Source organism: Anarhichas minor, unplaced genomic scaffold (genome assembly GCF_050575085.1).
Source record: "Anarhichas minor isolate MPS153535 unplaced genomic scaffold, ASM5057508v1 ptg000090l, whole genome shotgun sequence".
Lineage (NCBI taxonomy): Eukaryota > Metazoa > Chordata > Actinopteri > Perciformes > Anarhichadidae > Anarhichas > Anarhichas minor.
In genome coordinates this window covers 1984072-1996912 of record NW_027466536.1, presented here as the reverse complement: position 1 = coordinate 1996912, position 12841 = coordinate 1984072, and the positions used below count along the sequence as shown (strand labels likewise).

Here is a 12841-nt window from a genome sequence, read left to right as displayed (position 1 = left end):
TTTGGGTGTGGCTATAATTACCACAGTACACGGGATGCAACATATTAGCATTTGAATATGAATTTGCAAACATAGACAGCTTAACAATGTTAAAAGGATCATTTGTGGAGTAACTTGCAACAGCTTAAACTGTTGTTGTGACATGTTTCATGTATGATTTAAAATATCTGCGAAGCAATAGACAAAATTATTTTTTTTAATATACAGTGTTGTATCATTACTGCTAATGGGTCATAATGTGTGGAGTTTTGTGAAAACTGTGCCATGGAAAACATGATGAACGCTGGACTAGAAAATAGTGAATTCATAAAAGGAGACATTGAGAATAGAACAGAATAGAATAGAATATAACAGAATAGAATAGAATGCTGGATGGAACTGGAACACAGCAGAGTTCTTGAATAACTTAGAATGTTGAGGTGTCATCTTGTGGATGAAGCCGGGTGCTCCACAGAGGACAGCTGGACAGCTCTGAGGTAAGCCACAGGCAAACCACTCCTCAAAATTTCAAGTAAAGTATTTTATTTTATTTTATTGGTCAGGCTTCCTGGGGGGCTCCCTGTTGACGTGAAGGTCTATCATCTGGCAAATTGGCAGATGAACTTGCAAGCTTTTCAACCTCACTTCAGGCTTCCAGTGTGTTGGATGTAGGATGATGGGGTAAGATACTGGCACCAAACTCCTGTCGCGTAAACCAGTCGCATATCTGACCTGTAGCTTTGGATTCAGAATAGACTTTGACTGCTACCACTTTTCATAATTTGGCTCAGGATGTTTGGTGCCACCATGATGATTTTAGGATTACCAAATCCCTCCTTGAATATCAAATTGTTAGCATTGATCATTTACTGAGAGTTAAGTACAGTAAAACTTAGAGCTTTGCGTAGAGGAGTGATATTTTGAAATATAGTATTTATAATCATACAGTTGTAAAATAATTAACTAACTGTGTAAAATGTTGGGATTTACTCTAACCTCCTACATTAGGACAGTGTTTTCATTCACTCTCTCTTTGTGCTTTCTCTCCTCACAGGTTTCTATGGATCATCGTTATATCTGGACACTGGTCGTGCCTCAAACGTAGTTGTGACATATGCAAGAGTAATTTCCCTGGTTGTCTTGATCGTGACAGTGAGCGTGAACTGTCGGGGAGAGACTTTCACGTATCTCGCCGACTCTCTCTCTCTCTCTCTCTCTCTCTCTCTCTCTCTCGGAAATCCACTAAGTCGGGGAGATACGCGACTGTATCTCCCCGGCTGTCGCTCTCGAGAGAGGCCGACTGTCGGCGAGAGTCCTGCACGGTGACATGTCGCTGTGTTGGGCTGCTGTTTCAGTAGTATCAAAAGGGGATGGCCAGTCTTCAAATCATATGCCAACATGCGTTAGGGTACTTCCAGTGTCCGATGTACGATGATGGGGTAAGATACTGGCACCAAACTCCTGTCGTGTAAACCAGTAGCATATCTGACCTGTAACTTTGGATTCAGAATAGACTTTGACTGCTACCACTTTTCATAATTTGGCTCAGGATGTTTGGTGCCACCATGATGATTTTAGGATTACCAAATCCCTCCTTGAATATCAAATTGTTAGCATTGATCATTTACTGAGAGTTAAGTACAGTACAACTTAGAGCTTTGCGTAGAGGAGTGATATTTTGAAATATAGTATTTATAATCATACAGTTGTAAAATAATTAACTAACTGTGTAAAATGTTGGGATTTACTCTAACCTCCTACATTAGGACAGTGTTTTCATTCACTCTCTCTTTGTGCTTTCTCTCCTCACAAGTTTCTATGGATCATCGTTATATCTGGACACTGGTCTTGCCTCTAACGTAGTTGTGACATATGCAAGAGTAATTTCCCTGGTTGTCTTGATCGTGACAGTGAGCGTGAACTGTCGGGGAGAGACTTTCACGTATCTCGCCGACTCTCTCTCTCTCTCTCTCTCTCTCTCTCTCTCTCTCTCTCTCTCTCTCTCTCTCTCTCTCTCTCTCTCTCTCTCTCTCTCTCTCTCTCTCTCACTCTCGGAAATCCACTAAGTCGGGGAGATAGGCGACTGTATCTCCCCGGCTGTCGCTCTCGAGAGAGGCCGACTGTCGGCGAGAGTCCTGCACGGTGACATGTCGCTGTGTTGGGCTGCTGTTTCAGTAGTATCAAAAGGGGATGGCCAGTCTTCAAATCATGTGCCAACATGCGTTAGGGTACTTCCAGTGTCCGATGTACGATGATGGGGTAAGATACTGGCACCAAACTCCTGTCGTGTAAACCAGTAGCATATCTGACCTGTAACTTTGGATTCAGAATACATTTTTGGGATACAAATCCCTCCTTGAATATCAAATTGTAAACATTGATTATTTACTGAGAGTAAAGTACAGTAAAACTTAGAGAGCTTTGCTTAGAGGAGTGATATTTTGAAATATAGTATTTATAGTCATACAGTTTTAAATGAATTAACTATGTAAAGTTTGAGGATTTACTCTAACCTCCTACATTAGGACAGTCTTGTTATGCTCTCATTCACTCACACATCTCTCTGACTCTCGCTCTCTGGCTCCTACTCTATCAGCTGACAGTGGGCGATTTCGCCACGGCTTCCCTCAGCCAATCATTTATTTCCCGTCAAACTTTAAACACCTGTTCTCTTCTGTGCAGTCAGCTGTCATTTCAGTACAAACCGATGTGACCCTCCTCCCCATTCATCATCACATCCGGTGCTCAAGGTTTCTTCCACTGAGGGCAGTCCCACTCAAACATGCCATCATCTACATCTTCAGCCTGCCCCTACTGTCTTCAACAACTCCACCAGTGTCGACTCTCCAAAATTTTTACTTTACTTTGCACAATTTAATAAATGTATTTGTTCACTGTAAATTAAGTTTCTCCTGATTTAACAACCTGTGTCTCCCTGTATAAGTGTGTCAATTATCTCCTGGCTTCAGTTCTCCTATTTATTATGTTTTTTGTGATGTATCTCATGTTATTTCAAACTAATTTGCAATCATAAGAAGTGTGGTCTTTGTTGGTGAAATGTTTCTTATATACAAAGAACAATTACTTATTGTAAAACTCCAAAAATATAGTAGAGTAAAATCTTTTAGGTGTGTTTTCTAGAAACTACAGGTCTGATGAGGAAAGTGGGAACAGGTGTGGAGGTGGGAGGGGATGTCATGTGACCAGGACTGGCAGGTCTGGGGAGTGAGCAGGGGCTGGAGAGAAGGACAGAGAGCCAGGACGGGCAAAACCACCAACCCACTACAAAGTCTCTGCCCTCCCTCGAACTTCTCAGACAGTTTTAGTGCAAAGACTTCAAACTCAAAGGGTTTCTCAATTATTTTTTATTGGATATGTCTGGAGTGTGGTGTTGACCGTATGTGTGTACGTGTAGTGTGTGTTTGAAGCGTGCGTGTGTAGTGTGCGTCTTTGCATGCACGCCAAGACACGCGTGCATGTGTTTTCTTCAAGTTTGAGTAAGTAAGGGAACGTATAAAAGTATTATTACCATACACATCCGAATAATCCTTCTCTTTACCATTTTAATAGAAATACCACCTCATCCTTGCTGTCCATCAACTTTTAACCACAATAAAATACATTGGTGAATTATTAAATATGTATTGACTTCAAAAGTTTTCATTAACACACTGTTATTTGTAATACGCTTTTGGATCGATGTGAGTACTTGCAGACGCTCCCTGCGACGAATGAACCGTCCCGTCATACCTCGCGTGGCCAACGGCTCTCTCAACCACCGAATGCTCGCTCGTTGAATCACCGTACTCAGCCTGTTCAGCTCAATTTAGTGAGATCATTTGGAGCGAACCAGGTCGGACTATCTCATTTATCGTCTGCTATCAGACAAACACACTTCCCCGGCCTTCTGTTAGTCTGACTGCGGCGGTGGAGCGTGCTTTCCTGGGCTCGCTGGCTGGGTTTGCTCGGGGAGGCAGAGTGGGAAGTAACGTTACGGAGCTGGTCCCGAGTGATGATGGAGCTAGAGTCGGCCAGTAATAGAGGCGAACTGGGAGCTGTGGGGGACTCGCTGCAGCCACAGACTCCCAGCAGGCACGAGAAGAGCCTGGGACTGCTCACGACCAAGTTTGTGACTTTACTACAGGAGGCGAAGGACGGAGTGCTGGATCTGAAAGCGGTGAGCATGCAGCCGAGTCTTTGTTGTTAGCTATAGCACATGTCATGTGTAGCCTGCCCGCTGTCGTTGGGTTACATGCACTTTCGCTAGCCTGCCTGTTAGCATAGCCTAGCTGTGTGACAGGCTAATTTGAATGGGTGATACTTCTCTGCTTATGGCATTGCCGTTTTTATACATCTCGGATACATGTGTCATGGTATTCGGCGTTTGGCAAAGTAGGGCTACAGACTGAACTTTGAGGACACGGGTCAACTTCTCAGTCTGTGCCCCCTGCAGATTCAAAGTTTAAAAAGTGGGTCAGCTTTTGTCGTTCCCTTCAAAGCTAACGCTACTGCATCTTAACACATGAGCAATCCTTTTCTGATTGACGTCTTTGTCAATTGTCGATATGCATTCACTCAATTAGTTTCCAATTTAAGTCGTTTTAGCGACAATACAGTAGCTTCTAAACTACATTTAATATGACATAAACTAACCTTAGCTGTGTTCTCCACCACAGTCAAAGCCACCATAGATAGACATTATATTAAATATTCCCAGTAAACTCAGTGTCAGAGTAGTGACTCGAATAACTAGTTGGGTTTTGGTGTAAACATTCAATAAGATAAAGATGTTAAGAACAAATGGATTCTGGGGTCACTGTTTAGAAAGTGCCACTAAAATGAATAAGCCGTGAACTCAAATGCCCTAAAATTGGGGTTACCCTGAAGCCCAGACTTAACAAAACATGTTCATAAAACTCTCAAATTGGAATATAAATAGAAACAAAAGGAAAACTGCCAGCCATGTTTTTTTTCCTCAACCAAAATCAGTGAACCAGATGGCAGCTTGACCAGCCAAGCATCACTTTGTATTGTCTTTTCACTTAACCTTCAATGATTTGCCGGCCACGGAGTGTTGTGACAGTAATGCATGCTTTCTCTTTCACTCTTTCTGGTTCCTTCTCATCTGTCCATCAAAAATAATGCATTTTTTTAGATAATGAAACCAACTGACTTTGAGCAATCACTTGACTCACACTCCTCAGTGAAGCCTATCTATATGTTGACGCTGCTTGAAAAAGCAACGTGTGACATTCATCGTGTCAACCACAATCACGTTGAACTGGAAATCTTTTACATTTATTATGCATGAGTGAAAAGGGAAATTATTGCTGTTAAACTTAAAAGCCTTTAAAGATTTATTAGCTGTTGTTCAGCAGGTCTGTGACCACAGTGCCCCCCCCCCCCCCCTACACACAGCCTTAACTTATCAGCACCAGCCATGTGGTTATCTGAGTTTGTTAAGCACCAAGAGGTCGGGCTGGGAAGGAAGTTGAAACGCTGCTGTCATACCCTGCGATGGCTGGTTGCAGGGCATTGAACCCGTTGGCACAGATACACAGCGGTCTCTTTGTCTGTGTTTTAAGTTATGAACCTACTGAAGGAAATGCCGCCTGTAATCTTGACTGTTTGATTGCGTTTGTCCTGACGTGCAGGCTGCAGACACCTTGGCAGTGCGGCAGAAACGACGAATCTATGATATCACCAATGTGTTGGAGGGAATCGGACTGATCGAGAAGAAGTCCAAGAACAGCATCCAGTGGAAGTAAGCACACAGTTCATTTTTTATTCTCGAAAGGTGGTAAGACTCTCCCTTCATTTTTAGGGGGAAAAACTGAATAAATACCAAAGTCAAAATGTTAATTTTAATTGTAATTTTTAAAAAACCTTCACAATTTGCCTGTCAAAAGCTAATTAGATAAGTATTTCAGAGTGTTGACCTGACCTTCATCACAGCAAAGTGATTATGCTTAGGTATTGAGAGAGCTGAACTATTTTAAACCCTAACCACTGAACTTCTTTCAAGCACTTCAATCCCTCTTTTTCATGTAACACATTCTAGCTACAGAGAAACGTATTCATCTGAGGATCACGGCACTAAGTGTTGATCAGTCGCGTCATCCTTGTATGCACTCATGTTGGCTAGTGTTATTCTGTGTGACAAACATGCTCATGACTCAGTGACTGTACATCTCACTTGTAATGCTGGTTGTGCAGCTGAGTGTGAAGCCACTTGACGCTTATTAGGATCTCAGTTGGCATGAAACTTTATAGAACTGACCACAGACAATGTGTTAAATGTGTCCCTTTCCTATACTAATGTGACACTCCTGCCACAGTGTGATCATTTTATAACAATGCTATTACAAAATGATCACAACAATAGGAAAACACATGACTCCAACCTGCCTCACTAAATGGAAATGTAAGACTTTGGACAGGTATTGTTGTGGAACTTGTTCAACCACTTTATTAATTAATGACAAAAAACAAAAACAATAGTTTAAGCTGTGTGGTAATTACAACATCTATCATAAATAATGTTCCCTGTCAATGCAGCTGTAGTCCTGATTCATTGTTTGTCCATGCTCTAATACACGGCAGATTGATCAGTTGCCAGGAGAGACGTGAATCTGCAGAGCTGCATCACTAACAAAGCAGGCGGTTAATGAAAAACAGCATGCATGCTCATGAGTGTGCAGCTGACTGTAGATGACCATGTACTGTATTTGTCTTTGTGTTTCAGGGGTGTAGGTCCAGGATGTAACACCAGAGAGATAGCCGATAAGCTCATTGATCTGAAGGCCGAGCTCGATGACCTGGCTCTCAGGGAAAACGAGCTGGACCAGCAGAGAGTCTGGGTCCAACAGAGCATCAAGAATGTCACAGACGACTCTAACAACAGCCCATATCCTTCACTGCACAGCGTCTTTGTGTGTTATAGCGGGAAGTAGTTTTTCAGAGATGCGGCCCATGGTCAGTGGTGATTCAACGGGACAGTTTCATTCACCATGATTTCATTCGGTTGCATTCCTAAGTTTGTGGAGTTCCCTCCTAACATATCTTAAGTATTCAGTAAACATCATGTCCTTGGTTAACCCATCATCCTGAAGATGAAATGTCTTTTAAAGACTCCGCAGCCAATCAGGGATGTTTAATGGCAGTGTGCAAAGGTGCACTGTTAGGATCATTGTGGAATTGGACCCTTAACACATTCATACTATGGCATATATAAAACATGAAGACCTCTGTGGAGCTTTCAAAGGTAATGGTTTCAGATGCTTAATGGTTCTCAACATTCTTCTGAGAGTCTCAAACACAGTTTCCATCACTTGCCTGTCCTTCTTCCTCAGGTGACACTCTCCTAGCAATCCGTGCTCCCATTGGCACACAACTCGAGGTCCCCATACCTGAATCTGTAAGTCATGCGTGTCTTTTGTGCGTATTTTAAGCTCCTTATGTCCTGCTACTGTTTTAGTCCAGCTACTGTTCCGTCTCATGTCTCAGACTGGGTTTATGTGTTCTTATCCAGATCCTCAATGGACAGAGGAAATACCAGATCCGTCTCAAGAGTTCATCTGGACCCATCGAGGTTTTGCTGGTCAATAAGGACCCTTCCAGTGCCTCTCCGGTTGTTTTGCCCGTCCCTCCTCCAGATGACATCCTTCAAAACCTCCCAGCACCGACGCCTACCTCTCAGCCGCCCACTGCCGTCACACAGGTCCACACAGACGTCAGCTTTCTGCATGCAATCAGCTGTTTTTATGTGTTGATCAGTTTAATGTAAGACTGGATGTTCAGATGTCTTTCATCATTGAAACAGTGATGAGGATTAGAAAAAGACATCGGTCCCAGGACCAATATTTATCACGGTTTTCCTCATTTTGTTAGAACTATTGTTCATAAATGCTCAATTACCATGAGAAAACGACTGAAACTTCTGTTTTTTTTTTATTCTTCAACGTACAAATTGTATTTTCTTCATCGTGCAAAAATAAGATTTTCCTTTTTTCTTTCCTTCATCTTTCCACCATCCAGGTCTCCAAAGCAGCTCCAGCAATGACTGCAAAAGCTGGTCCTGCCACAACAACAGCTGAAACAGCCAACCCGACGGCCTCAATGACGGGTACCAGTGTGCTGAAATATGCCCGTTTTCTTTTAGTCTTCAAGACTTCCCTACGTTATCAAACATATTTGCATTTCACCTTTTTTATTGTTGTATTTTACACTGAGCTATTTGTGATGTTTGCTCAGCGTTATCGTATTCACTCTCGCTTTATTTCAGAAGTGACGAGCACCACGCAGCTCATCCCGACGACAGATACACATGCTGCTGTTACTCAGCAACTGCAGTCTTCTGCCTCGTTGGATGGATCTGCGTCCTCCTCAGCCTCGGCAGTATTTGAACCAATTAAGTCTGATCCGTCTGAATGTGAGTTTTTGCATGTTGCTGATCTCTTTTGAACCTCTCACTCCACTCACTCACTAAAATGCAGGTTTGGAAAGGTTAAAGGGATGATAATGCTGATATTTTACTTTTACATTGATAATCTCTTTGACATATTGGTTATAAACCTTTTTTATAAGCTTCTTTCAATGCAGGACAGCGCCATACTAAAAGGAAATTAGCCAAACTACAGACGCTCTGACCCTTAAGGACAAAAATGTCCTCATTGAAATCCATTAAAACCACAATTTATATCCCAAAGCCATCACAGTATAACATCATACATTCTATTATATTCTAATATATCAGGCTTTCAGTTTAGCACCCTGGCTTCAATATTGTGTTTTTTTTTCTCCTTCAGATTGAACCATTTTCTCAGCTATTGCTGCTGTATTATGTGTTTGAAGCAATGCATTAAAATCATTAAAATCAGCATTTAGTATCCAGCAAATATTCAATTTTTGTGTATTTTTCATTTAAAAAAACAGTGGCGTTATTTTAACAAATTGACATTTAAAGGGTTAAAATTCTGAAAAATAAATGAATATTTGTAAGTTCTGATTAGGACTGATGTTGGTTAAAGAAATATACTCAATAAAAGTGGAAAATAATATTACTATATAATTTTTGACGCTGCCATTTCTGTCCTCTAGGAACATCAGATCAACTTTCTGAAAGTGAAACTCAAGAGTTTAGTGTTTGTAGTGACTGACTGTACAGCTGCTTTTCTTCTAGTGCTGGACTTTCCCAAAGAGCTCTCTGAAATGTTTGATCCTACAAAAGGTAAACTCCCCAGTATTACATACATGACATATTCTTCTTCCTTTGATTATGCCGTAGTGTGTTCCACTTTGTCAGTGTCCTGCAGACTGATGGTTCTTTCCTCTCTCTCTCTCTGACAGAGATCATTAGTGGAGACCTGTTGGAGGACTTGATGTCTTCAGAAGGTACGTTTGTATGCGGAGTATGATGTATATAACAAAGAGATTCTTTCATACATGTCAGCACTCATGGCCTCCTTTCATGCACCCTGGATGTCTCATCTCTTTGTCCGTCTCCTCTCCAGTGTTCTCGCCTCTCCTCCGTCTGTCCCCCCCACCCAGCGACCACGACTACATCTACAACCTGGACGAGACAGAGGGCCTCTGTGACCTCTTCGACGTGCCCATTCTCAATCTCTGACCCCTGCGATGGATGTCAAGAGTGGGGAAACGGTTCCCCAAATATGCTAATTGATTTTCTCCCAAGGGTTCCCCCCCTCACTGACGGTGGAGGTGAGTGGAGGTGCAGGGAAGCCAATATGATCTGACAAGCGTCTAAGGACACCTGCGCACTGACGCTGGGCTCAGTCAGACAGTTGCTCCATGTACAGCCTGGCGAGAACAAAACTTTTTACTTAATGCTTTTCCAAGGAAACCGAGTCAAAACAAATGACAAATAATTCTATTTTTTAGATTGCTATGTACGATAAAGAGTTATGTTTGTGTATCAGCGTTCCCGTGTGCTTGTGAGTGAACGTCAGTAGGCATACTCGCGTGTGTGTGTGCGCGCGCTTGAGTTTTGTATTGACCGCTCTCTTATCTTGAGTCAGATGTCTCCGGGGGGGGGGGGGGGGATCAAGAAGCCCTTTTTCTATCAGGTAGAGAGACATTGGCAGACTAACAGAGCACAGCTTTTGTCACCTGGCAGCTGCGCATGCATGGCTGGAATGAGTCCAAACACAGCTGGTTAAATATGCACTGTCCTCATGTACATAGAGAATATATATTTTGTATTACCAGCACACAAGGCTATTGTGTAATATTGAACTACATTTGTAACAATAGTTGGCAAATAAACAAAGGTTCCCGACTCAAATAGTCAGACTGTATGTGTGAAGTGCTTTGTTTTGAGTCGTGGGCATTTGTCTCAATCAAACCCTTCAGTGTTGGAAGTGTTTCTGTGAACCAGGATCCTAATGTTGTTAATTAAAGCCAATAAACGTTGTGACACAAAGAGCCATGGACCAAAACAAGGGGTTGGGGGGGGGGGGTTAGACTTCTATCTTTTTACATGAACACTATTCAGGTCAACACGGTGCTCATTAAAAGGAAACGATGTGTCTCTGGCTCTCGTCGACACTGAGAGGTTTGATTAGAAAATATAAGCCAGCTTTCAGTTTCATTTTTGCCTCTGGACTTTTGAACCTTGCATATTTTTATTGGCTCTGATTATTTCATAACTTAACTGGAGTACATCAGAGGAATAGCTCCCACCCCTCCCAAAAATGACCCCTGTGGCTTTTGTCTTTTAATTATGTATGCATATGATTACCATTGTACTCGGTTCATGTTCATGGAAAGGGACTTTTATGTATTTTTACTGAGTGAATATAGTCACGATGTCATGGACAACGCTCCTGTTTTTGCTTGTTTGTATATTTGGTAAAGATCCCTATTCAGTAGTTTATTCCAATTTCTTTCTGTTTCTCGTAAATGAAATACTGCCTGTCTCTCTGACTCTAAATTCAATTTTTTCACTCTAATCATTCTCCCTCTGCAGGGGACAGGTGAGTAGCAGTTCAGGATGAGTTGTCACGAGTCAAACTGTGAAAGTACGATATCAACATTATTCATATTGCTGCGATGCTTCTTCATTTTGTGTGATAATGCCCTGGATTAAGTGTATGTATGTAGTTTGTATCCGGCTCTACCGTTTGTATAGGATAGCGTTTATTTTTTATACCTGATAGATATATTACTACTGCTACCTATTTTGGGGCGACACTTAACTGTGTTTGCAATTCATCCACAAAACCTTCTGCTTTGTCAAAGCCTCCTGTCTCATTGTTGCACTTTACATCACTGTGGTCTGATTGGTTGTTACTCATCCGCTCCCAGTCAGTAAGAAGTCGTGTTTCAACAGTGTTATGAGTTTCTTCAATAGAGGTGTGTGTGTGTGTGTGTGTGTGTGTGTGTGTGTGTGTGTGTGTGTGTGTGTGTGTGTGTGTGTGTGTGTGTGTGTGTGTGTGTGTGTGTGTGTGTGTGTGTGTGTGTGTGTGTGTGTGTGTGTGTGTGTGTGTGTGTGTGTGTGTGTGTGTGTGGTTCACTATTGCTAAGCTATATAGCTGCATCAAATGAAACGAAATAAAAACTTTGGTATTCTTAATGTATTGTCTGGTTATCAATTTAAGTAGCGTGCCACATTGTTTGCGTGTGTATGCAGACGGTAAGTTCAGTTTGAGAATTGTGAGATGACACTCAGATATGTTGTTGTGAGCTAGGGTCGTTATTTAAAAAAAAAAAAAAAAACTAGATTTAATTAGTAGATAAAGCTGCATTTCATTTTAATGAAAAGATGCAAATGTAACAAAATATGAAAAAAAAAAAGTTGTGATAACAGGTAAGCTGTTCAACTGAAGCCCTTTAATTTATTCTGTATGGACAGTATATTACTGTACGACTGTACATTCATCACAATAGTGACAGTTGTGTCATTGAAGGGGCAGATACTTTGCTTACTAGAGAACTGTAGAGTTCATGGGTGTTTGCAGCTGATACAGGATTGTTTTCTTTTGTGCTAAGGCCTAACCTGCAACTACCAAGTAAACTCGCATAGCTAGCTTTGTGAGCTCATAATAATAGAACTGTTATGAAGGAAATAGGATTCTGGGATTAGGATGAATGATCCCTTTAACTCCATTGTCCGACATTTAGCTAAATCATGGAGTGTGCGTTATGCGCCTTTAAAGCCTCATCTGTTTATGATGGGAGAGGATGCATTAATTACATCCATTTGATCAGAAAAGTACATGTCTTTATGGGGTGTCTTGATGGCCTCGGGGTTAAGATGCTAAAAATGTATATAAAGGTAAATACAGAGGAGAGACCTTACAGAGCAGTAAGTCCGTGGTTGAGCCAGTAACAATAAGCCATAGGGCCCCCAGCTGCCCATTTGTTTACATGTAACAATAATGATAAATAATAGCTGTATCGACCTATAGTATTGACATAGCAGCTATTTTTATGTATACAGTATATAAACAGCAGGGGGCAGCTGTAACCTGCCGCATCCGACCCGGAACTTTGGTTTAGTTCATCTACTTCTAGGAAATTTGAAAGAAAAATGGTCTAGCTCAGCATAAACTCCAGCGGCATTTACACTGTTTGCATTGTGGTTCTTTCAAAGTAAAAGTGCTGTATCGCTCGATTACTTAAAGTAACACACTGACATGTTTGAAGGTGAAATCTTACACTGGCACAGTTGAGAGGGAATTAGATGTAATGGAATAAGTAAATAGTGACACTTCAGCTCATGGACCGTTTCCGTATAACATAGCATGACATAACGTATGTTTTACGATAATACGCTGGACAGGATGGGTTTTATTTTGAAAGTCATAACCGGAAACCTTTATCTAAATCTGGCTAACTTGCC

General features: G+C 41.6%; 1 protein-coding gene across 2 annotated transcripts; it reads left to right on the top strand.

The window, feature by feature from the left end:
* The first annotated feature begins 3734 nt into the window (after positions 1-3734).
* On the top strand, positions 3735-11572 carry e2f4 (E2F transcription factor 4). Of its 2 annotated transcripts, none has more exons than XM_076082127.1 (11): positions 3735-4156; positions 5634-5743; positions 6725-6886; positions 7200-7243; positions 7332-7396; positions 7511-7699; positions 8017-8104; positions 8267-8410; positions 9161-9208; positions 9328-9372; positions 9492-11572. In XM_076082127.1, the coding sequence occupies exons 1-11, from the start codon at positions 3992-3994 to the stop codon at positions 9605-9607; spliced, it is 1176 nt and encodes a 391-aa protein (XP_075938242.1). In that variant the 5' UTR covers positions 3735-3991; the 3' UTR covers positions 9608-11572. The 2 variants fall into 2 exon arrangements, with proteins under 2 accessions (XP_075938242.1, XP_075938241.1); XM_076082126.1 differs by having other exon boundaries at positions 3737-4156; positions 8264-8410.
* Positions 11573-12841: the final 1269 nt, after the last annotated feature.